The sequence below is a fragment of the Penicillium odoratum genome (assembly GCF_028828045.1).
Source record: "Penicillium odoratum strain IBT 22623 chromosome Unknown utg000006l_segment0_segment0, whole genome shotgun sequence".
NCBI lineage: Eukaryota > Fungi > Ascomycota > Eurotiomycetes > Eurotiales > Aspergillaceae > Penicillium > Penicillium odoratum.
Window position 1 is genome coordinate 1,000,659 of NW_026643148.1, and position 22,665 is coordinate 1,023,323.

At 45.6% G+C, this 22,665-nt stretch overlaps 10 protein-coding genes across 10 annotated transcripts; 6 read left to right on the forward strand and 4 right to left on the reverse strand.

The window, feature by feature from the left end:
* Nucleotides 1–1,205: 1,205 nt before the first annotated feature.
* Nucleotides 1,206–2,131, forward strand: N7520_008818 (uncharacterized protein; the record flags this gene model as incomplete). Its single annotated transcript, XM_057142752.1, has 2 exons — nucleotides 1,206–1,841; nucleotides 1,916–2,131. The coding sequence occupies 2 exons, from the start codon at nucleotides 1,206–1,208 to the stop codon at nucleotides 2,129–2,131; spliced, it is 852 nt and encodes a 283-aa protein (XP_056992040.1).
* Nucleotides 2,132–2,350: 219 nt separating this feature from the next.
* Nucleotides 2,351–3,304, forward strand: N7520_008819 (C6 and C2H2 transcription factor RegA-like; the record flags this gene model as incomplete). The annotated part of the gene is made up of 1 exon (XM_057142753.1): nucleotides 2,351–3,304. One exon carries the CDS (start codon nucleotides 2,351–2,353, stop codon nucleotides 3,302–3,304), a length of 954 nt encoding a protein of 317 aa, XP_056992041.1.
* Nucleotides 3,305–4,976: 1,672 nt separating this feature from the next.
* N7520_008820 (GNAT family N-acetyltransferase) lies at nucleotides 4,977–5,747 on the reverse strand (the record flags this gene model as incomplete). Its single annotated transcript, XM_057142754.1, has 1 exon — nucleotides 4,977–5,747. The coding sequence occupies one exon, from the start codon at nucleotides 5,745–5,747 to the stop codon at nucleotides 4,977–4,979; it is 771 nt and encodes a 256-aa protein (XP_056992042.1).
* Nucleotides 5,748–6,311: 564 nt separating this feature from the next.
* Nucleotides 6,312–7,274, reverse strand: N7520_008821 (alpha/beta fold hydrolase; the record flags this gene model as incomplete). Its single annotated transcript, XM_057142755.1, has 1 exon — nucleotides 6,312–7,274. One exon carries the CDS (start codon nucleotides 7,272–7,274, stop codon nucleotides 6,312–6,314), a length of 963 nt encoding a protein of 320 aa, XP_056992043.1.
* Nucleotides 7,275–9,582: 2,308 nt separating this feature from the next.
* On the forward strand, nucleotides 9,583–11,020 carry N7520_008822 (uncharacterized protein; the record flags this gene model as incomplete). The annotated part of the gene is made up of 2 exons (XM_057142756.1): nucleotides 9,583–9,687; nucleotides 9,761–11,020. The coding sequence occupies 2 exons, from the start codon at nucleotides 9,583–9,585 to the stop codon at nucleotides 11,018–11,020; spliced, it is 1,365 nt and encodes a 454-aa protein (XP_056992044.1).
* Nucleotides 11,021–11,672: 652 nt separating this feature from the next.
* N7520_008823 (alpha/beta hydrolase) lies at nucleotides 11,673–12,657 on the forward strand (the record flags this gene model as incomplete). The annotated part of the gene is made up of 2 exons (XM_057142757.1): nucleotides 11,673–12,024; nucleotides 12,047–12,657. The coding sequence occupies 2 exons, from the start codon at nucleotides 11,673–11,675 to the stop codon at nucleotides 12,655–12,657; spliced, it is 963 nt and encodes a 320-aa protein (XP_056992045.1).
* A 233-nt stretch (nucleotides 12,658–12,890) lies between these two features.
* On the forward strand, nucleotides 12,891–13,657 carry N7520_008824 (alpha/beta hydrolase; the record flags this gene model as incomplete). Its single annotated transcript, XM_057142758.1, has 2 exons — nucleotides 12,891–12,912; nucleotides 12,960–13,657. 2 exons carry the CDS (start codon nucleotides 12,891–12,893, stop codon nucleotides 13,655–13,657), a joined length of 720 nt encoding a protein of 239 aa, XP_056992046.1.
* A 98-nt stretch (nucleotides 13,658–13,755) lies between these two features.
* N7520_008825 (OPT family oligopeptide transporter) lies at nucleotides 13,756–16,145 on the reverse strand (the record flags this gene model as incomplete). Its single annotated transcript, XM_057142759.1, has 3 exons — nucleotides 13,756–15,686; nucleotides 15,734–15,901; nucleotides 15,959–16,145. The coding sequence occupies 3 exons, from the start codon at nucleotides 16,143–16,145 to the stop codon at nucleotides 13,756–13,758; spliced, it is 2,286 nt and encodes a 761-aa protein (XP_056992047.1).
* Nucleotides 16,146–18,902: 2,757 nt separating this feature from the next.
* On the forward strand, nucleotides 18,903–19,637 carry N7520_008826 (Fic family protein; the record flags this gene model as incomplete). Its single annotated transcript, XM_057142760.1, has 1 exon — nucleotides 18,903–19,637. The coding sequence occupies one exon, from the start codon at nucleotides 18,903–18,905 to the stop codon at nucleotides 19,635–19,637; it is 735 nt and encodes a 244-aa protein (XP_056992048.1).
* Nucleotides 19,638–19,991: 354 nt separating this feature from the next.
* Nucleotides 19,992–21,764, reverse strand: N7520_008827 (putative rhamnogalacturonase; the record flags this gene model as incomplete). The annotated part of the gene is made up of 6 exons (XM_057142761.1): nucleotides 19,992–20,080; nucleotides 20,146–20,665; nucleotides 20,719–20,853; nucleotides 20,910–21,117; nucleotides 21,179–21,257; nucleotides 21,323–21,764. 6 exons carry the CDS (start codon nucleotides 21,762–21,764, stop codon nucleotides 19,992–19,994), a joined length of 1,473 nt encoding a protein of 490 aa, XP_056992049.1.
* Between the last annotated feature and the right edge of the window lie 901 nt (nucleotides 21,765–22,665).

A 22,665-nucleotide genomic window follows, 5' to 3' on the forward strand; every position in this document is an offset into this window, starting at 1 on the left:
AAAGTGCCTGAATTAGAGTTTAGATCTCCTTAACTATCGTCATGGACGGAGCGATAATTACTTTGTTTAAGAGATACCCGCTTACTCAGCGGTCATTTCAGGAGATCACCCTTAATTCCCGAAGCCGATGTGGTCCGCTTCCTCCCGACATCATGATCTTCGGCTACCATTTGCAAGACGCCCTTCAATGACTTCCCGATGCACTATGGCACCCCCTACTCAACTGGCTGCAAGTACTCATTTATCCGAGACGCCAAAGACTCCTTCCAGAGGCTTTTACCAATGCGGAGTCTGCAAAAAGGAATACGGCCGAGCTGATCATCTCATTCGGCATGTCAGATCTCGTATGCTTACCGGCACATATGAAGGCCTTATTGGATTTGGGTATCTTTTTTAAAAACAAGTCTCTGACTGCCTGACGTAGATACGTCCGATAAACCATTTAAATGTGACAGCTGTGGCAAGGGATTTACAAGAATGTCGGTTCTGTGCCAGCACTGAAAATCACCACCAGGCGTTGCTAATGATTTATTAGTGACCTTCTTCGACGGCACGCCCAGGGCCATAGTTTGACGCAAGATCATGGGTCTGATAGATCTACAGAGGTCAAAGGACGAGTATCGCAGGCTTGCAAGAGCTGTGCGGCGTCCAAGCTGAAGTGTGACGATAGGAAACCTTGTCGACGATGTGTACGGCGAAATCAGACCTGTCACTGGCATCAGCGAGAAAACATACATGATGCGCCCTTTTTTGGTAACCCAACTTCTTTTCAGTGTACACTTGAAATGGATGTTGCTAACTCTTTTCTAGAGCAAGCCATTTGGCATGAAAATCAATCGGTAGCGCAAATTGGTGAGCTCTACTATCATTGAGTCTTGATTATGTACTGATGACACCAGGTTCCTCCCCGATGGCACGAGAACTAGAACCAACGAACCAGCATGACGAGGCAAATTTGGGAAGTCCTGGACCTGAGGATTTGTCAGAGGATCTGGTAATGAATGACGCAAATGATGGTATCCAACCCAGCCCATGATATTGTCACTCTGCATTCCAGAACTGTAACTTTATTCCAGGAACTAGCGTCAGCCCATTACAATGCGAAGGCTCCATTCAAGGAATGGTAAACCTAAACGCGTTCCCACGGACGGTTTGTGATTCTTGTCAATTCCGATCAATATACCGTTATCGATCCATGCTGATGAATGATACAGGGTTATGAACCGTGGAAAGCGTTTGCTGTGAATAATCTTGACTTTGAGTTGACCGACGAAGATCTTGAATTCTTGGACAACCTAAACAGACCGGGTCCCCCTCCAGAAACTCACATTGTTCAAGAACAACCTGCCCAGCAAGATTTCCCTACTGAGACAGAGTATCCTCGCGATGACGGCGGAAATACTCTTGATGAGTCTCCTCTATCGCATTGGACCCCACGTGCAGAGGATAATGCGTACATGGACCAGCAATACCTGTCCGTGCCTAAGCATCTTGACACTCCGATGCTTACCGGTGTTGCCAGGCCGCGCATTTTTGCCGAGGTCCTGACAAGAGAGAGCCGAGACGCTGCGTTTGCATTGGTTGTCAAGAAATGTCAGCAAAAGGGATTGAATCGAATCTTGCAGTGCTTCCCAAGCGCGGAACTCCTGGATAGCCTGATTCAAGTCTTTTTCGCTCAGCAGAGATCCGAAATTGACACTTGGATTCACGAGTCAACTATGAAACTAAATAACGAGAGTCCAGAAATGATTTTGACTCTCGCCGCCGCCGGGGCCGTTCTCTCGGATTTGGAAGCAATTCAGAGACTTGGCTATGCTATGTTGGAGATAGCCAGACTGCAAGTAAATGAAAAGGTACTTTTTTGTTTACTATGGCTACTGAATGCTGACCTACTAACTTCCCTGACTTTCCGAAGTATGAAGACAATAATACTCTGACCCGCCATTTGAAACAACAACAAGAATATGTTCTTATTCTTCAAATTGGACTCTGGAGTGGCGACAAACGGCGAGTTGAAATCGCGGAGAGTTTTGTGCAGCCAGTCGTGACGGTCAGTCAAAAAGCCAGCTTACCTGATACACAATTGTATCCTGAATTTCAAACAGATGCTACGCCGAGCCGCACGCTTTAAATGTGAATCCTACCCAATGGTCGCTCCCACTACGACCGACGACGAAACAACTCTCGATCGGAAATGGCGGCAATGGGTAGAGCAGGAGTCTTTCAAAAGGTGCTAGTCTATTAAGATTGGTACTTTAAAGAGCAATAGCTAACGCGTCATCCTAGACTTGCTTATCACATATTCATTCATGACGTTCAGGCATCTGTCCTAAGATCAACAAATCCACTCATGTCCTATGTTGAGCTGGATCTCTCCATTCCCTTCTCACGCAAATTGTGGGATGCCAAAACTGCCGCTCAATGGAAAGCCATATACCTTCAAGAAGTCCCCAAAACAATGCCTGCCATACCGTCTTTGGCCACCACTTTGGAAGATATCTCTGATCTCAGTCGATTCCCTCGTCATGGGGATCTTCGATTGGCCGCTTTGGCAAATATGCATGGCATACTGGCTATGGTCGTAGATTGCAATAAACCACGTCGCAGTTCATCCGGTCAATGGAGCACACTGGTTATGAAGTTATGGCAGCAAGAATTGCAGCAAGTTTTGGAGAAATTCGAAATAGTTGCAGTCAAGCCTCTACAGCAATCAGTACCAGCCATTCCGCTCATCTATCACACCGCTTCACTGTCGTTATACCTGCCACTAAGTATCCTTGAGACATTCACGGGGAAAGACGGTGAAGCGCGGTCGGTTGATACATACCAGTCGTATATTCAGCAAATTAGTCTTGAAAATCTGCGAAACGCAAGCTGGCATGCTGGTCAGGTGCTGCGAATCGCAAGATGTATGCCTTCCGGGTCACTCACTGCATTTTGCGCAACTTGTCTTTACTTTGCTGCGCTAGCACTGTGGTCCTTAAGCACCGTCTTCTCATTAAATCCATCGATTTCAGATACCAGGATCGGTAATGAGGAGCCTGTGTTTCTCTTGGATGGAGACGCTGACAATGCTACATTACGTCGATTCTTTCTTTCTGGGCAGGGAAACCCTGCTCTATCATCTTCCGGAAAGCATGTGCCTTTGGGTGATCGAGCGGCTGTCATGGGTCTTTTCCAGCAACTGTTACGGTCGAAGCGCCGTGGAGGTACCTCTGATCAGCAAACAAAAGCTTTGGATCATGCTTTTTGCGTTCTGGGAAATGATACTGTCACTCCCACTCAGAATCACCGGAATACCTAGGCTCCTGGAGGTTTATCATGATATTCTTGGGTAATTTCTTACTACATGATCTCAAGACTGCTGAGTAATATGGCCGATTCCAATATCACCTCTGTACAATAGGTAAGATTGTTCTCTAGACCAAAAATGACACATCAAACACATGAAAAACAAAGCACCATCAACATCATCATCATATGTTCAATTGATCTAACCTAGCTTTATTTAACTAATAACTATAGCTTCTAATTAATGGAACTAAGTTTCTCTTATCATCTATTTTAAAGTCGATTTTATTAATTTTTATACTTCAAGAGATACAAATATATATAGATGCTATCTATTTGCGTAATTTCTTTCTCTAGATAGCTATCAATAGTTTTTCAATTTTATTTTAAAGATTTCCAAAATAAATATGTACATTAGCCCATAGATCCTTTAATAATATTTATACTTTAGTGATTTGTCTCACTTGACTCAAGCTCTTAATCTAAATCCATCAGGGTTTGTGCATATAATTGAGAGAGAATAGATAGGTATAAGACAGTAACTATTAGATTATATTAAAACCGATTTGTAAATGAATTAGGGGTCCTCAGAGAGAGATAGATCTCTTAGTAAGGTTAGCTAAGGTTATATAAGGGGATATTAAAATAGTCCTTATTAGTTTTGTAATAACTATCCCTCTCTAAGGGGTAATCACTCTATGGGCTAATGAGATCTTCAGCGATGCGCAAACAGACTAAAGACCTGTTATGAAATTTTCACATTATAATCTTAGAATTTAAATATCCAGTATAGTTTGAATTTAGATTATGCTAGATATCTCTTTTCCCTTTACAGTGTTATAGGTTAAGGGCTAGTAGAAGACGGAGGAAAGCGAAAGATATATAAGCTGATTTACTTGAAATATGAAAATGGACCCTTTGCTCTACAGGCACAGGGGCGAGTAGCAGCTATGAGGACAGAACCTTTTAGCGTAGCGCCTTATACTTAGGTATTATATTATAGCTCCTACTATATCTCCTACTTAGTCCTCTCCTTAGTATCCTATCTAGTCTTCTACCTTCTTTCACACCAGTCTAGTTAAATGGTCAAAGGGCTCTCTAACTTTATATAGCGGAATGGAGAAGAAAGAGAAAACCCTAGGAGGAAAAAGGGCGAAGTAGAAGGAGAAGTTCTGGTGGAGGTTTCGAACGTACGTCCAAAATGTTTGCGAAATACCCAGTAATAGAGGGGTAGATCAGCTGAGTAGTATTTATGATTTTCTGCAATTCATTACGTGATATTAAAGGTTCTGTCCTCATGGCTGCTACTCGCCTCCGCACACGGGTTGAATTTTCAGTTGAATAATATTCAGGTAAGTAAATGACGGGCCGGATGGCCCTGAAGAGGGCTGAATAGAGCAGCAAGCCTACCACACTCGAAGCGTGGGTGCTAGGTGACCACGGTTATATATATCCTGTTTTGTGTTATATATGTTTTTGTCAATTTCAATGCCTATGGCCCGGGTAGTGTAGGGTTACAGTTGGTTAGTTAGGGGTATGAGATTGTTCACAAAAATAAAGCTCTTGTAGATCCATTTTATTAATCAGAAAAGGGCCTAACAATATGTTCAAATCTGTCCCCGGTAACTGTTTGTTACGTATATGCTTTCCTATGAAGAGAGTTACAAAAGTACAAAACAAACGCCTTATGAAAGTTTGTCACCAGTGCGCATAAAAACATTCGACGGTCTGCTGCGGGATGCAAACTCTTCGTCAACAAGATACTCAATATCGGAGCCCTGAGGTTTGAAGCCCATCTGCCCATACACAAAGCGCCCCATAGCTGATGCTTCAGTGATAGCTTCAAGATCTCCCCGTCGCCGGGCCTCATCCAGACCCCACTGTACTAATGCCCTCGCAATGCCTTTTCGCTGGTGCATCGGATCGACGGCGCACATATCGAGGATCATAACCGCTGGCGGATCCGCCGTGGCTTTCTCTTCGATGACAATTCCGCGTTTTCTGAGGAAAGAGGCAAAAATCTGACCGAGGTAGCGTTGCTCGACTTCGTTTCCGGGGTAGAGCTCCTCGAGATTCATAGCATCGCGGATATCCTCCTCTCTCACCGCCGGAACACCGCAGCCCGGTACATTGGAACCCTGCATCCATATAGCGAAACCAGCAATAATGCGCTTGCTTTCCTGTTCCAAGGATGGCAGTGTGGCTTTGAGGAAGATAGTGGTCGGGTTGCCTCTCTTGTCTTTTGTTATGTCGCGCCAACGAGCTACCATCCGAGCGGCTCCGAGCCTTCTACCTTCGGGTGTTTCCCACCCTGGTGTCATGGCTATCCAGACTCCATCTTGTGCCTGACGACCGAATGCTTCACAGACACAGTCAAAGGCCTGGATTATATCTTCCGGTTGGTTGATGGGCTCAATGCGTAATCCAATGTCGCTTTGTTTCTTTCCGGAAGACATATTTGTGGCCTGATTGGTGATTACAGACACGCATTCATAGATTTGTTATATCTTTGCACAAATTGAAATGTAAGAAACGAAAGGAACACTTGTCCTTTGCGTTGATTTGAATGCCAATGCGGTATAGGTAGAAGCGGGTGTCTTTACTTGGCACTATTATTACGTCATCTCGGGCCATCTCCGATGAACTCCCAGTCATTAGACTTGACACATTCAATTCGAGTTTAAGATAATTTAATTGTGCCAATAGCAATTTGATCTCCCAATGATTTCCTGAAGCTGAAATCTCGACACGGCACATAGTCAGCGATTGGTCATATTACCTCCGCATGGGATGTCAATGCCATTGCAATCAATTGGACTAGCGCTATCACTAACATAGTCTGTGGCGTTCGAGGCTGAGATTTAACTGTGGGCGGAATTCCGTGTCTGCCCTATCCTGTTGGATACGCCTTTGGGCTCACTTTGCGACATTGAAGCAGGCTGCAGCACATTCTGAAAAGACGACGGTGAAACACAGGGCAAAACTCAAAACTCATCGATTGTTTCAATTCAACTATATTCTCATACCGCATACTGCTGAATCTTCTCAAGCAGCTCATTGAGCTCCTGTGCCACAAATTCCGGGTTATCTCTCTGTACGAAGTGGCCCGCATTAGGCGCAATAACAGGACCCTTGCTATACTCAGGCTCCGTAATCCTAGCCAATCCCTCATTATAGCGCTGCCAGTAGGGATTGACAAAGCGATTGGTCACACCCTTAGGCGGACCCATCTTCGACGACTCCTCAGCGAAAGTATCAAAGTCATGACCCACGACAGTAACATAAGGTCCATGACCACCGGGGCCCCGAAGCAAGGGCCCGTCGCTAGCTGGCAGCAACTCCCGCAAATTACGACGACTGAGCCCTTCCTTATTGCCGACATCAGGGTGAAACATGCGACGGGTACCGGCCCGTACCGCGCGGATAGCCTCCGCTGGAATAGGGTGGATACTGGCGGGATCGAAGTCCGCAGCGTCAGGGTCAGGAAATACGGAGACGAAGTCGGAGTTTGCTAGGACACTGTCCAGTAGCAAGAGCGCGGCCACGGTGCCCGGGTATTCTTGGGCGTAGAGGCGGGCCAGTGCGCAGCCGATGGAGTTGCCGACTAGGACCACGGGGACGGAGTCGACTTCGGAGATCTCTACTTTCTCGTTGCTGATTTGTATGATTAATTGGCGTAGATCTTTGACAGAGGCGAGGCAGTCATGGCCGTGTGTAGGATCCTCTGCGCTGGCATCCTGGGGGTCACGATCGGTGGTTTGACCTTGCCCGAAACGATCGTAGGTCAAGAAGCTGGGAGTACTGCGGCCATCACGGATGGTTTTCAGCTGGGAAGTGACGGGATGCCAGAAGGCTTGGGGCAGTCCCAAGCCGTTGAGGAAAACGACCAGCACAGGCTTGGTGGTCCCGGTGGAGGCCTGGAAGCTGTAGCTTAGCTGCGACGAGGGTTTGGTAGTGAGGGCAATATAATCAATGTCCGCCATTTTGGATGTGGGGCGCGTTCGCGAGAAATAACAACACAGGGTCGTTCAAAGGATTTTGGTATTTATAGAAGCTTTATATGCGCCGAGGGAGAGAACTAAAGAAACATGGCGTGACAAGATGAGGAGTATTGACAAAAGGCACGGAGGGTGAGATTTGGCCCCCTATAAACTATACCTTGAAATCGTACACTGTTGCGAATATACATTGGGGGCCACGTCTAGACCCGATCTGGTTGGGCTCAAGCCCTTCCCTTTTTCACCATGGAACTTTTAAGCATCAAGCTAATTTTTGCTCTAGACATTCTGCAATTATTTGGCTTCTTTACTCATACAATATTCCCAGCGGCTTTCTATGGCGCCTAGGGGGCGAAAGTTGCCTCATGAGGGATGGCGGACCTTGCCAGCGAGGATATCATTAACGGAGATTCGCTCGCCGTAGAAGCATTCATTCTCGTCGCTACGTTCAATAATAAAGGTGCCGTGGACGGCCAACACGGACCAACTTGAAATCTCAGTACTTCTATAGGTAGCTCAAAGACATTGCGCAGCTCGTATTCCTCAGTGGATGGAGCTGTAATCACCATTTGCATGCACGACCACACGTGGATAGTCCTGAACAAGCCCTATGTTGTCGCTGACCTCATCAACAAACATGAAAAAGTCACCAATGAACATCTAAAGATATCCATCGCGGATGATATAGTCAGTCACGGCAGGCCGACCGTCATTTGTTCGGCCACGTCTTGGACGGGAGGCCGCAGGGTTGTAAAGGAACTGGCAGGAAGTCAAGGCCGCAACTGCTCTCAGCTTACCTACGCGAGTCCACGAGAGGATACACGTATCCCCTCTATAGTGATGGCGTCCGTTCTGGTTGAGCATGGGCAATTTCCACCACCGATTGTTCAGGCCTCGTAGGATCCGATCTGAAATGCCATGCAAGAGGGCACATCTAAGCCTGGATTTATCAGAGATGCGCTCCTCTATCTGGAAATGCTGAATCAAGGAATGAAAGAAGAAATGATGCATCTGGCCACATCTCTCAATACTGCGGGCAGGAAAGGCATGCATGTGACACTGAACACTTTCCTTGCGAATATGATCAGTCCTCCGGGACACTAGTTCGTGCCAGTGAAGAGATGAACACGGATTGCGTGGTCGAGGATTAGTTACCGAGCGTCAGGATCAGTCGCAGTGGCTGACTTGGAGCAATGGTGGTTAAGCAGATTTTTGGGTAGCGACTCACTCCACCGATCAGCTGATAGAAGATCTTGAGTATGAAGGCTATCACTTCCCCCCCAAAAATTATATTGCTGTCAATGAATTAATTGGGTTAAGCCAGCAGCCCGGTGAGCCCGTTCGGTTTGACCAGTCACGCGGGTTGGGGATAGGGATAAGATGGGCTGTGCGCTTTGGATTGGACAACGCATCTGCGCTGGCTCGGATCGCCCAGCGAGAGTTGTATGTATGTTGCGATGGCGAGAATCATATTCTGTTTCCAGTTAAGTCCAGTAACAGTCTGTGTATGTACATTTGTTTTTCGATTCAGCAAGTGACAGACTCCAGAGTGGACAAGTCAACACTTCTGAGACTCTCTTGATAAGCACCCTTCCAGCGAAGGCGATTGGTCGTTCTAACTTCCGTCCTACATATATGCAGCTAAGTTTGCGCAAGAAATCGGGTGTCAATTGAAGTGAAGATTTGTCAAAAAAAAAAAAATATAAAAATGAACTCTCCCTCGGGGAATCGAACCCCGGTCTCCCGCGCGTATCAGTGTTAATGACAAGCGGAAATCATGACCCCTAGACCAAGGAAGATGTGTCAGTCAAGTTACCACTCGACCACTTGGTACTGGTTGATGTTCGCATCCCGGTTTCTTGTTTCATATTGCTGAAGAAGTGAAGCTACTTGAGGATCAACGTAATTTCGAAGCTGAATGTTTAATGCAGGCATTCATGCCTTATCACGATTTCTAAAAGCATCGACCGGCATAACTACACTGCATGTCAATTGGTACACGTGTTCCTCTCACCGGCAGATGTAGCAAGTAGATCATTTCCTTAAATGAATTGTCACTTATTGTGCATAAATGTCTCAATGAACCTATAGCCTATTCGTGGCGTCCCCTGAGGTTTCTTATTTTTTATTATTTTTTATTTGTTCAAAACAAAAGCATACAAATAATTGAAATAACACATAAATAAGGTTACTAAGGTAGCACGAGCTGCTGTTTATGAAGATACAGGAATGGGTCGCAGAAGAGCGCAAGACACTTTTATCCTTCGACTTGAACAACAGCTTTGTAATAAATATGTGGGACTTTTATAACGACAAAGTGATTTTCCTCACGGGGGGCACAGGCTTCGTGGGAACTGCAATTCTATATAGACTGTTCACTCAAGCCAGCCCCCGACGCGTTTTTCTTCTCTCTCGAGGAGGTTATCAGTAGGTCTACCCCATGCAACCATATAACAAAAATTGACTAACAGGTGGAAAGAAAGGCCGATGAAATATGGCGTGAGATCCTGTCTGAATCCGTTTCGCAATACTTTATTAATAACCCTCGGATCACAATCGTCTGTGGCGACCTGAAGAGCTCAAACTGGGGACTATCCGATATGGATTGGAAATGCCTCCAGGAATCAGTCAACATAGTAATTCACGCCGCATCATCAATTAACTTGGGGGCACGTCTAGAGAAAATGGACGGCTTAGTGATATCACCAACGATGTTTTTGGCAGACATGACTCTGCAAATGCAAAGCTTTCAAAACTTTGTTTTTGTCTCGACCGCGTACTCGAATGCGCATCTTTGGAGCTTATCTAAAGAGGACGATGTGCCGGTTGAAGAATCCTTATACAGCTTCGACACTGATCGCTTGGTCTCCGAGCCTCAAAAAGACTCATGGAAATACATCACTCAAGGCGCGACCGAAGAATGGGCCGAAATACAGCGAACAGCCACGACCAATATTTGGGAAACTTTTGACTTTCCTTGGGCATATGCGTACGCAAAGAATCTTACGGAGAGGCTTCTGTTCCAGAAGTTCGGAGAACACGATGCTCTGGAAAAGCTTTTAATACTCAAGCCATCCATCATCTCACCAGCGAAAGTCTTCCCGTATCCCAATTATGCGAGAGCATCGTCAACACCTGCCGCAGGGTTCGAAGCTGCCATCAACCTTTCATTTGGAAGACGTTTCCGCTTCGCGTCGCGAGCCTCCACTCCTTACAAGTCTATTTTGAATGAAGTTCCTGTGGATGTTGTTGTGGACCGACTCCTCGTCCACCTAGCAAATGGAACAAGCGGAATCGTCCACGCGGTCAGTAGTAAGGAAGACCGGCTATCGATATTCGACTTTGTACTGCCAAACTTCGCCAGCGAGCGTCGCATTCCCTGGAAGATCAAGCCTGAGTGTTCATCTTTGGATTGGCATTCAAAAGACGTACATTTCGTGAACCGGATTTTCAAGTTGGTTGGGACGTCGTTTGATTTCAAGGAGACGAAAACGGAGACACTCCGGGCCGTTCTGACTGATCGGGAAAGAGAGGGCCTGATACTATTTACAGATGGATATTTTCCTGATTTCAAGCAGAGAAGAGGGATAGTGCGTCAGATGGGGCTTGTGTTTGGTCGGAAACAGCATGTTCCATCCTTTCTCGTCAAACTACTCTTACCTCCAAGCAAACAAAGGCCAGAGATACCGTTACCAATGGGTTTTCAGGAGGAGAATATAGTCAAATCCTAGAGAATTGGATAGGCAGAGTGCAGTATGGGGCTGGAGAAGGCTTTTCGGGATATATGTTAACCACAATCTGTTATCTAATTCATGCTTAAATCAGCGTCTCTGTTAGGAAATAGACTCTGTTTCATAGAGTGTACATTTTTGAGCTATTTGGCTACATTTAGGTGGATATCGTGAGCAATTTTACGGCTTTACGCGCCGCGCGGGTGTATCGGAGTTTTCTGGTTAGCTCAGTTTCTTTAACCCCCTCAGTAGATAGAGTAATTGCTTAACAAAATTTCCTCCTTATCTGTCATTAAAATCATCTACATGATCTCATTCCTCTGCTTCTGCCCAGTAAATCTGATATCACCCGTCTAGGCTTCAAGGAATGTGTTATTCCGATGTCATTCAAGTCATTACAAAACGTCGGCATCCCTCTGAACCTCCACCCCACCCCAATGTCTCACAAAAAACGGCCAGTGCTGTGCCTTTAACGACTATTGCAACATCATAGCCGGACATATAGGACTCAGTGTGTCGCCAACCAACTTGATCTATACCGAAGTAGAGAAGCCAAAGCACCAAGGACCCAATACGCTTGCTCGGTCGCATTATTCACGTAACGACGATATCAGTGACTTTGTCTCCTTAGCCAACTTTGCCAACCGTGGCCATGGAAACCAATACTGGTTCCGCAGCCAGCTCATCTGCCACGAATATAGCCGTTGATCCGTCAACACTTTCAGACCTCACTCCCATCGCTATAGCAGCTAGAGGGAAAGAGATCACAGGATTGGAAATCTTTCAAAATACCACAGACAACATCACGGCAGCCAGAGCAGATCAGCTCGTTTCAGATATGAACGCGGACGAACCTTCTGGAGGCATGGACATGGCATATGGAAATGAGGACGCCCAACGTCTCCGCTTTTCGAAGACCATATCATCCAAGCCTTCAATACTCATCTTCGTTCATGGCGGCAGCTGGCGATCGGGGACATATTTGGACTATTGGTTCGGTCAAGGTTTATCATTTGACTGGCAAAGGCTATGCCTTCGCCACAATCAACTATACGCTCATTCCCTCCGTGACTGTAGAAAAGCAGGTGCAGGAGGTGGCCAAATCCCTAGGTTACCTGGTCAAGAACGCTACTAGACTTGACTTTGATCCCGAACGGATCATTCTAATGGGACATAGCTCCGGTTCACACGTCGTTACCCTACTTGGGACTGACTCAAACTACTTGGAGCGGGAAGGAATCAGTATCCACTTCGTGCGGGCCGTCATCTCTTTAGACGGCTCGAATTACAATGCAGCAGCCGAGATCGTCGATAGTCCTGGTCCGGTTGCGAGAAGCACTATCTACGGGTTAGGTCGTGATTTAGAGCGACTATGCGCTATGTCGCCTACTTACTATGCCCACGCGCCTAATGCTGGTGCTTTTCTGCTCCTCCATGTCCAAAGGCAGGGTGATATTCGCCAGGCAGTTGAGCTGGCGGCAGCACTAAATGCTGCAGGTACCGACACTGCTGTGCATGTGTTCGAGGGCGAAGGTTTCGAAGGCCATGTACAGATGCTGCTCCGGCTTGGCGATCCTGCTTATGCGGCGACATTAGTAATGGACAACTGGCCAAAGATTCATGTTCCGGTTAATTAGAATCCCGATTGAATCCCGATAGCTGCATGCTAGAGTGGGCTACGAAATTACATGTGGCTTATTGTATTTTGGCATTGGTGGGGGCATTCTTTCATCTCGGTGCCTGAGGCATGATGGAAGAAAACAAGTGCGTGCTTATTACTTTTCGATAATGATCGATTTCTTTTTTCTTCCCTTATCATTGAAAAAACTTTTCTTGAATTTCGCATCCTCTCAGAGTCTTATCCCCCAAAATGAAAATATTAATGCTCCATGGTAAGACTTCCATCATCTCTGATGTCAAATCATACTAACCCAAACAGGATCCCGACAATCAGGAGAACTCTTCAAAGCCAAAATCCAAGCGATAGAAAAATTAACGAAACAAGCTCTGAAGACCGAGATCGAGTTTATTTACCCAACTGCTCCATTCGCACTAGAGCCTCAAGGCGAAGTCTCCGAGCTTCGCGATCGACATGGCGCCTGGACCTGGTTCCAGTCTGTATCCCTCGACAGTCTAAATCCAGGACTTGAGAAGAGTTTAGATTTCATTGCTTCTATTCTTAAGATATCAGGGCCTTTTGATGGGATTATTGGATTTAGTCAGGGTGCTGCATTGGGTGTTATGGTTGCTGCGATTCTGGAAAATTATCGTGATCGTGAAATGGCATTTCGGAGCTTTGAGGCTGGGGGTGGGATGTTATACCCAGCCAGTCTTGGGGAGTGTGGTCATCCACCGTTGAAATTTGTGGTTTCTATTTCGGGGTATGTGGCTTCGCATGCGGCTTATCGGGGGTTTTATGAACCGGCTATTTGCACGCCAAGTTTGCATTATTGGGGTAGTTTGGATACTGTTGTTGATGAGGAGGCGTCGATGCGGTTGGTAAATTGTTGTCAGGGGTCGGAGGGTGCGGAGTTGGCTCCTTGTATTATTCGGCATCCTGGTGGGCATGTTGTTCCTAGTGGGAAGCGGCAACTTGTTGGGATTGTTCATTTTATGAAATCTTGCATGGAAGAATAAGTAACTGAATTTTATATTTTATTTTATTTTAGGCTATTTGCTAGTATTGCAAGCTAAGAACTGACATTTCTCATCACACCACGATATAAATCTATCCCTCACAAACAATAATCTGCATTGGTTGAAGGGTTTCCCCACCATGTCGGGAAGGGATGCGACGCCCCACTCGCACCGAAAACAGCAAATGACAAGATGAAAATCACAATCTGTGAACCTCCATCCATAGCGGCTCCAATAAGGTAGTTGTACTTGTTGTAGATTCTTGGCATCCGACGTCGGAGCCAGAACTGAGAAAACACGCCAACGGCAATAGAAGACCAAACCCACGAGGTATTGCCGTAGTAGTTCACTCCAGCATATAATGCGATCATAGGTGTGTTGATCGGCCAGTTGCGCATACGAGGCCAGACTCTGTTAAGCGCCCAGTGAATCATAGGCAGAACGAGTCCGATGACCAGCCCGATGGGCACGATCCAGTAATTCCCGCTGAAACTGTAGATCCGTTTCGCCAGAGCCCATGTTATGGCTTGGGAGTTCATACTTTGAAGAGTAGACCCACTCCAGATGGCGTTGCCTGTTGAGTTGAGGAGGATTTCTCGTTCATTGGTGACGATTATGGTCATCACGGCATAGTTCAGGCCTGCTCCGAGGAGTGTTCCGTAGACTTGTGTGGCGAACATGACACGGTGGGGAACCTTGGTATATTGGCCTACTTTCAACCAGTTGGAAAGATTGACGGCGAGGAGAATGACCTGGTGTGACCAGCTGGCAAAGTATAGGTTCGCCAGTGGTCGACCAGGGTGGACAGCACCAGCGACCATTTTGGAAATCTGGTTGGTTCCAATGCCGGTTCCGTAAAGTCCATAGATAATGCAGGAGAATGGAGCGATAAATGCACCGAGGAGAAGAGCGATGATGTATCCCCAGACTGGGAGAGTAGTTTCCCCTTTAGCCGTGACGATGATTCCGGCGATAAAGGCTAGACCGAATAGCACCATGTACCACCACTGTGGGACCTCTCTGTACTTCAGCATTCCCTGGTAGTGTGGATCGGGTTGCTTTCTAGTCCGTGCCTGTTTCCATGCAAGAAGCATGTCCTTGCTGTAGAAAATCAGGACATGGGATATCAGTGCTCCAATCGCGAGATTCTGTGTAAAGTATCCCCAAACCGTGCTGGAAGTCAGGTGCGGGATTCCGACCGCTTCCAATTTGGCGTCGTCGATAGTTCCTTTGCTGTTCAAAATCGAAGTAGTGGTAAATGTGGTTCCGTTGCTTGAGAAAAGCGACGTCGACATGAAGGGGAAGTCTTTCGCATTCCAGGTATTGCTGTAATACAGCCCAAGCATGGCAGGGTACCATATAATATAGCCAATCCACGTGTTGACTTGTTGTTTGAACGGCAGGGACAAGTATAAGCTCTGAATATATTGCCAATCAAAAGAAAAGTTCAGGAGCCCCATTCCCTCATTGGACGAAACACCACCAAAGACCTTTGAAAAGATCGTGCGAGTGTTCGTCGGGCCCTTCATCGATGCAAGACAGAAGACCGAAACACCACCAACCCATGGTACAATATAGGCAGGAAAAAACTCCCACGCTGCGGCTAAACCAAGGGCGTAACCGAATTTCTTCAGGATCTCTTTATTTTCCTTGCGATTGAAGTGCAACTTTTGAAACAAGACGACTTGCGGCAATGTGGACCAATATACCATCTCGGCAGGATAGACAATCAGCGACCGTAAGGCACCTGCCAAAACGAACCCACAGAGTGAGATGGAGAAAGTGGCCAGAACAGCAGTCGTGGCAGAGATGCTTCGGTCATAAAATAGTCGCTCGATGGCATATACTTCCACTCCCGATAGACCGTTGTTACCAGATGAGGCGATTAAAGATGCGACCACGTGTTCTTTGATGCCGAAGGGCTGTCCAAAATTGAGAAACCTGAGTGTTTTTCGCAACCAGGGTGCTTTGAATCTGTCGGGACTCGGTGTACCAAAGGCCCATGCTTCTCCAAATACAAAGACGAGCACTGGTGTTGTTAGAGAAGAAGATGACGAGGGCAGAGAAGGAATTTACATTGTAGGAAGACCGCTGAGACTGAAACCTCGACTGGTTTGAAAGTATAGAGCATGGTGATCACGCTGGACAAGGCTGTAAAGATGGTGCCCAGGACAATGGAGCGGAAGGTAAGAGACGGGTCGCCATCATCTCTGGTGGAGACGAGAAATTTGGACACATCGAGACCTGATATTGTTAGTACTTAACTGTGAGATGGAGACGACTACCCAAGTGGTTGATTACCATTGCGGATCACAGGATCTCCTTTGACATATTCCTCTTTATCGTCTCCTTGGAATCCCGCGTCTTGACAATCAGTCACAGTAGAATCTTCGACAATCTCTGAATCGACAGCTTTCTCGGTGACATGCTCCTGCTTATCCCCAATCACCTCCACGATTTGGTTAGTTGAAGCGTCAATTTCGCCCATCTTTTCCCAAAAACAACCGCGAATCGCTAAAAAAAGGGAGTGGGAAAATCAAGGGAGTGGGAAAATCTCGGAATGGAGGAAAAATCGCTGATATATAATTATGTTGGTTTCTCCAAACCGCTAATAACATGTGGCGCCAATCGTATCAGAACCCGAAAGCCGTGGCTAACAGGTTCTAGAATTAAGGCAATGGTGCGATCTGTAACCATAATGGTGCGTTGGCGTCGCTTCCATTCTTTTTTTCGAGCCAAGAACAGACTACAGCAGACGGCTTAACGCTAAAGAGACAATGCGGGACAAAGAGTAGTACAAGGCTTAGTTACATTGGCTATGTTCAAGCTCCTTGACAAATGAGAATTGCGCAATTGCAGCCAGTCATGCCGAAGCAAAGCCAAGTTTGTAACTAACCAATTATAATCCATCACGGCTATAAGTGGGGCTGTACATTCGGCTGGAAGCTGCAGCTTTGGGTAGTATTGCAATTACCCATGGAAAGCTAGAATATATTGATAAAGAAAGCAGTCAAGTATCTTCTGTTGCTTCAATTTGTTTGGTCAAGACTTGCAATACTTGACATGGGGAGTAAATGTCGAGATATGTGTATCCACATTAATCTCACGGGCCGTTAGCTTTGATAAAATTATTATGGAAGGAGATATTGCCTTTACGTCTTGCCATCCACGTGCTAGTCAATTTAATTAGCGTGTACACCGTGCCCGTCGGCAAAACCACGGGATTCCGGGGTCCCAACCGTTATAGATGCATGGCATGCGGGGGAAGTATAGAAACCTTAGACTATCATTCCGGCCGTGTTCTGTCATGCTTTTATCTTTCACAAGTATCGAATCTATCCGGTTTTGCGACAAGCTTGTCACTCAACTTCCCAGGAATTTATGCAAATTCAGTAGTTGTGTTGATCGATCGGAATGTGAGTGGATCCTCGGAGTAGTGATTTGCCGAGGTCGATCACGCCTTCGTTATCGTGAGCCTCGACACTCGAATAGACCCCAACTCATATGGATTTATCCTTCTAATGGTAAAACATTCATTTATTCGGTATCAGCCTACACCTACACCATACATAAAGTTGAAATGAAAGTGTTGACCTGATGTCTTTTTATCTTTCATCTGCAAAATATTCTCCCTTCAAGTCCTTTCACTGATAAGCAATGTTTAACTTGGCATTGACCATGAAAGCTTAATTTTGGCCGCCACCGAGGTGGCGTCCGCCAATTTGATGGCGTACGTGTCTCGCCTACGCAAATAAGAGCCGTGCATTTGGTGCTGATTGATATCAACCATGCCGAGGTCATACCGAAGATGCTCTTTACCCAGGCCCCACAGTGGCTTCACGTCACTCTTGCTAACGGATGTATTTACGATGAAGTAAGTGTCCTTAGTATGGCTGTTAGAATTCTGTCGTGACGATGTACCTATGGCCAAGTTTGCAACAGTAGCTGATGGATAGGATACGCATTGAATACACTGGATACATAAAATCCACACGGGAAACCCTTAGTTGACGAAGTGTCGCTATACTATGATATTCAGCTTCCACTAGCACTACATGCATGGCCTCTATGGCAGCATCTCTAAACGGACTTCTGAATTTTTATTTACCACATACGCAACACAATCACTTGTCTATCTAATATCAAGAATTGTGTGATACTGTCGAGATAATGATGAATGTGTAGCGCAATCACTGTATCCAACTTGTATTGCAATTACCATACCAAGGTTTCTTCAGACCACTCCTTGATATCGCATCTTCGTAAATAACGAGTGGAATGAAAAATTAGATAGTCCTAGAAAAGGGCGGAGGCTTACCGGAGCTACCTTTATTAGAGAAACTTGCTGGTAGGAACCTGGATGGATCTCAGACTTTTGGTGTCTAGCTTTGAGATCTTGCTATGCTACAGCACTTGAGGGGGAATTTGGCATCATCATAGGTGCCCGAAGAAGTCATTCCACTATTTTGCGACTTGGTTTGATTGATAAATCATTTTCATCTTAGGAAAAATTCTCCTGAGGGCGCTTTCTCTTTTTGATAACAAGGGGCAGTTGGGTATCTTCTGCACGTGCGTATCGAGGTCATCCACCTACAGACGGTAGCCATGGTGAGAGATGGAGAGTAGGATATTAGGAGTTTGGGTATGAGACCGAGTAATTAAATTCGAGTAACGAGAGAAGGAGGGGCCATGTTAGGAGAGGTCATGCTAGGAGGTCATGTTAAGTTTGTTTGTCTGTGCCCCCAATAACCTTCCATGGTACTAAACCTGTTCCGGAGCATCATTCCGGCTATCCAATGACTCAGATATAGGACTCAATCTCAATTTACTTATTTTCGGAATTTCTTGCCTTCACAAATTTGAAAAATGGATTCTCTCATCTACCAGTCAACGCATGAATGCACGAGCGTCTCAAACGCCTTTGAAGGACTAGAGGTCGAACCCAGCATCAACCTTGTCAAATCGTTGCGCCAATACATGCAGTCATCTACCCAATCAGAATTCACAATGAAATGGATGATACTACCTACGGCTAGAAAGTTGGCCCAAATGATTTTGATCCTGAAATTATTATCCCTGAGATCATCACCCTCGAAAAGAAATTCTCAACTATCATTAAAAAACTTAGACCCGATCAAGATATTTCCTTCGAAAATCATATCCTCAAATACCTTACCTGTATGGTCTACGGCTCTAACATGATCGACACGCCGGGAGCGATCTTAATCTTACAACTAAGTTGTGCATGAGAACGTTCTGCGGCAATGATAAACAGGACGAAATTAGCAACAAAGATTTCTTGGAGTTGAAACAGAATCTCATACACAATGGCCTCCAGGCAGATACAACCTCCATTCTACGCAGTGGTCGTGAAATCGTGCAGCACGCCAAGGCTGCTTCCTACATGATCAGTAGACTCTGCATCCACAACCAAGATCTCAGCGAAGAAATCATTCTTAAAACTCATAAAATTTTCACTTACAAAATTGACGCTCACAACTCACCTTGGGAACAATACAGTGGCGTCTATCGTAAGGATGAAGTTTCTGCTGGTTTTCATCAATTCCCTCATCACAGCCTCGTGCCCTACAAGATGACGGACATGATACGCGAACTGAAGTCAGATCTTCAAGAGGTCATCAAAAAAAGGACAATTGACCCGATCGACATCGCCTCCAAATATTGTCACATGTTTGTCAACATTTACCCATTCATGGACGGCAATGGACGTATGTGTCGTTTGATCCTCAACTTCATACTCTTGAGGCTAGGTATTGTTCCTGTATTTATCGGTAATAAGGAAGAGGATCGCTCTCTATATCGTGACGTGGTTTGTAATGGAAGTGGTCTAGAAGAGGTTTACGGTGATCTTGATGAAGAAGAGATACAGTTTATTGGTAGTATGCACAAGGAGCTAAGTGCTTTTGTCATTACGCGTGTTAAGCATAGTATGAGTGATCTGCTTCATTTGCCTTTGTGAATGCTTCAAATTATATTCTCGCGATAGTGCAATTTACTGTTTGAGCTTTTTTGTCCAACTTTAAGTGTGCCACAGAATCAGTCTTCATGTACTCACTCGCATACCCTCACGTCCTCTTACAATCAACTACTATAGTTTGTTCTCCAAGATTGATCTCCCAATTCTTATATTTTTATTGGCCCTTGATATTCTGAGCATCAGGCATCGAGCGTGGGTGATGGGAAAATCGTCGGAGAGTGACTGCCTTATTCAGGTATCACAGACCTTCTCTCTATTCGATTCTTTTATAGTATACCTGTATTGGCGCACTATAGCCACTTCAGAAAATATATGCTACTGATAAAACTTAGTCACTCAGAAGCTTCCCCAGTAGTGCAAATCGTAATCTACTCCCCCTGGACGCCATAGAGGAGCCGGACTATAGACCGGGATGGGAGATGCCGCTGTAGATAATCAAGTTAGGCAATTGTCGCGAAGGAAAGCAAAGAGAAGCACGGTGGATACTTACTTCCATATCCCGTACTAGGCAAAGCCCATGTTGGAGTAGTAGGCGCCTCCCAGTTGGTCGGAGATGCTGTGACGGTATAGGTACTGGTATAGGCTGAAGGCGACTCTCCCTGACCGAGCGACTTGATACCGTCATTTGATCCATAACTATCATCCCCGATACCAAATATGTTGCTGATCTTGTTCACAACAGAAGTACCTGATTCTGTCCACACTGTGAAGTCTTCGACCGTGACATTGGTAGCAAATGTTAGATCGTTCGCAATCAGATAGAGTGGAGGCCGCGTCACTCCATTGGCAACAGAACCTGAGAAGTTCTTAAAAACTAGATTACTCAGGGCGACTGAACCAGTGTCAGGTTCAAAGGTGTTTTGCCAGTATTGGTTGATATCTAAGCCGTAGAGGCTGGCCAAAGAGCGGAAGTTGGAGAAAGTGACGTTCGTAACGTAGCCTGATCCTCCAGGGTAGGTCTTGATAAAGGCAATGTTGTTACCTTGAATAATGCTGATATTGCGCGCTTCCTATTGAAATATTAGACGGATCTAGGGAATATCTGACATTACTTGGAACTCACGATGTTTGATATTTCAGCGGACACATTCAAACTTCCAATAGATATGCCGGAGCCCGCTTGATTGCACACCAAGTTTTCAACCAAGGCGTGGTGAGAGGGACTTTTCACTGAAACACACTCGTCGCGATTGGTCACCTAGTCTAATGTTTAGCTTCCTTGAGCTTGTGGAAGTATCAGGTCAATGAAATTACCTCGTTGTCATGGATCCAGTAGTTTGTTCCAATGGCGTCAATACCATCGTAGCTACCCAAGTTAGCTCCGCGAATGGTCAGATGATACGCTTCAACATTGACGGCAAAATCAAGAATAATGTGAAACTTGGGACTGTCGACCAGTATCAAGTCGTGGACTGAGGCGTTCGTCGGAGATATCAGGCGAACCAAGCGTGGACGGTCGGTGCTACAATCGGTATTAGCTTCAAAGTTTTCATGAAAATGGATATATATGCGAATGAGCTGACTTGTCGAGATTCCGATAGATATATCCCTGTCCTTGAAATGCACCTTTGCCATTGGAAGAGTAGAACTCGAAATCGACAGCTATTCGAAGCATCAGTCCCAGTAACATAGAATCTATGACAGAACATATGAACATGTTCACTCACCATTAACGATGACAAGCACATCTAGCAAAAATTTAGAATCGCCCTCTCCATTGATAGTTGCATTGATGATCTCGGTGCCTGCGAATCCTTCGAGTACCAACTCACGCGAAATACTCCAGTTGCCACCATATGCAGCGGTAATCAGCCCATCGAGCTGGAATGCCCAGTTTGTGCCATTGCTAAGAGTCACGCCTCGCTCAATCAAATATTCTCCTTCGGGCACAATGAGTCGACTACCCGGATTCTTGAGAACACAGTCCGAGAAGACTCTTTCCAGTGCAGTGGATATGTCGGTCGCATTATCGGCCACTGCGCCATAATCAATAATGTTGCATTCGATTGTTTTGTCTTTGAGATCAGTTGTTGGTCCAACAGGGCCGATAAGTTGGCCCGCGATGATACGGGCCAGAAAGGGTACTAGGAGGAAGCCGGAGAACTTCATTTTAGATGATGGTGATTTACGACTAAGTTTCATTTGGTGGCACCCATGATGCTACTCTTATAATCTTTTTACACCCACGCTTCAACTAGGGTGATCTAAATGAAATCGGTTCAGATAGTATCTTCAACATCTTCGGTTAATTTAATGCACTTTTCTCAAGACGTCATAGTTTCTCCGTCCAATCAATAGACGATTTGCGTCATATCATGTGTTATGAGTGAGAATGACTTCCCTTGAAGAAGTTAGTTTAATATCGCAGCTGTTTCAACCGGCATCTATTTCTATCAAAAAGTGGGGTTTCATGGAACATTTATACGATTGCTAATCAGCCCTGCAGATGACAACATAGAGGACATAAATCGGTTAAAAGCCATGAGCTTCCAAGGTTGGCACTGGAGCACATCATCATCATGTAAAATTGCGCTCACAGAACGCCTAACGGAGAGAAGCTAGCTTCAAATAGAGTTAATGCACCAATAAAAGAAGCATATGTTTTGATGATTAGAGCTTTTGCTCATAGCGGAAACTATCGTAAACTAGAAACAGACTTTGAAGACGTACTTCAGTCATGTTCAGTGGGATGAGAAGCGGAAACGTTTTCGCCAAGTCATTGGTCGAATCAGAATGTCTGAAATTTCATGATCGCGGGCTCGCAAATTTGTGGCTCACAGGCCGGGTTGCTAGAACTCTCAGCTAATCCCACCCGATTCTACCTAGAGAATGATACCCCAGTAATTACTAACAATCTACCAACCCGCGAGCCTAAAATTTGAGAGAAAGCTCGGGATTTTCTTTTCACACCCTAATTTCTTTATGTTTTTGTGTTTTATCCAGCTTGATCTTATAATCCTGTCATTGCATCTAAGGGTGGTTGTCACGCTGATTCGCATTATGTGATTAC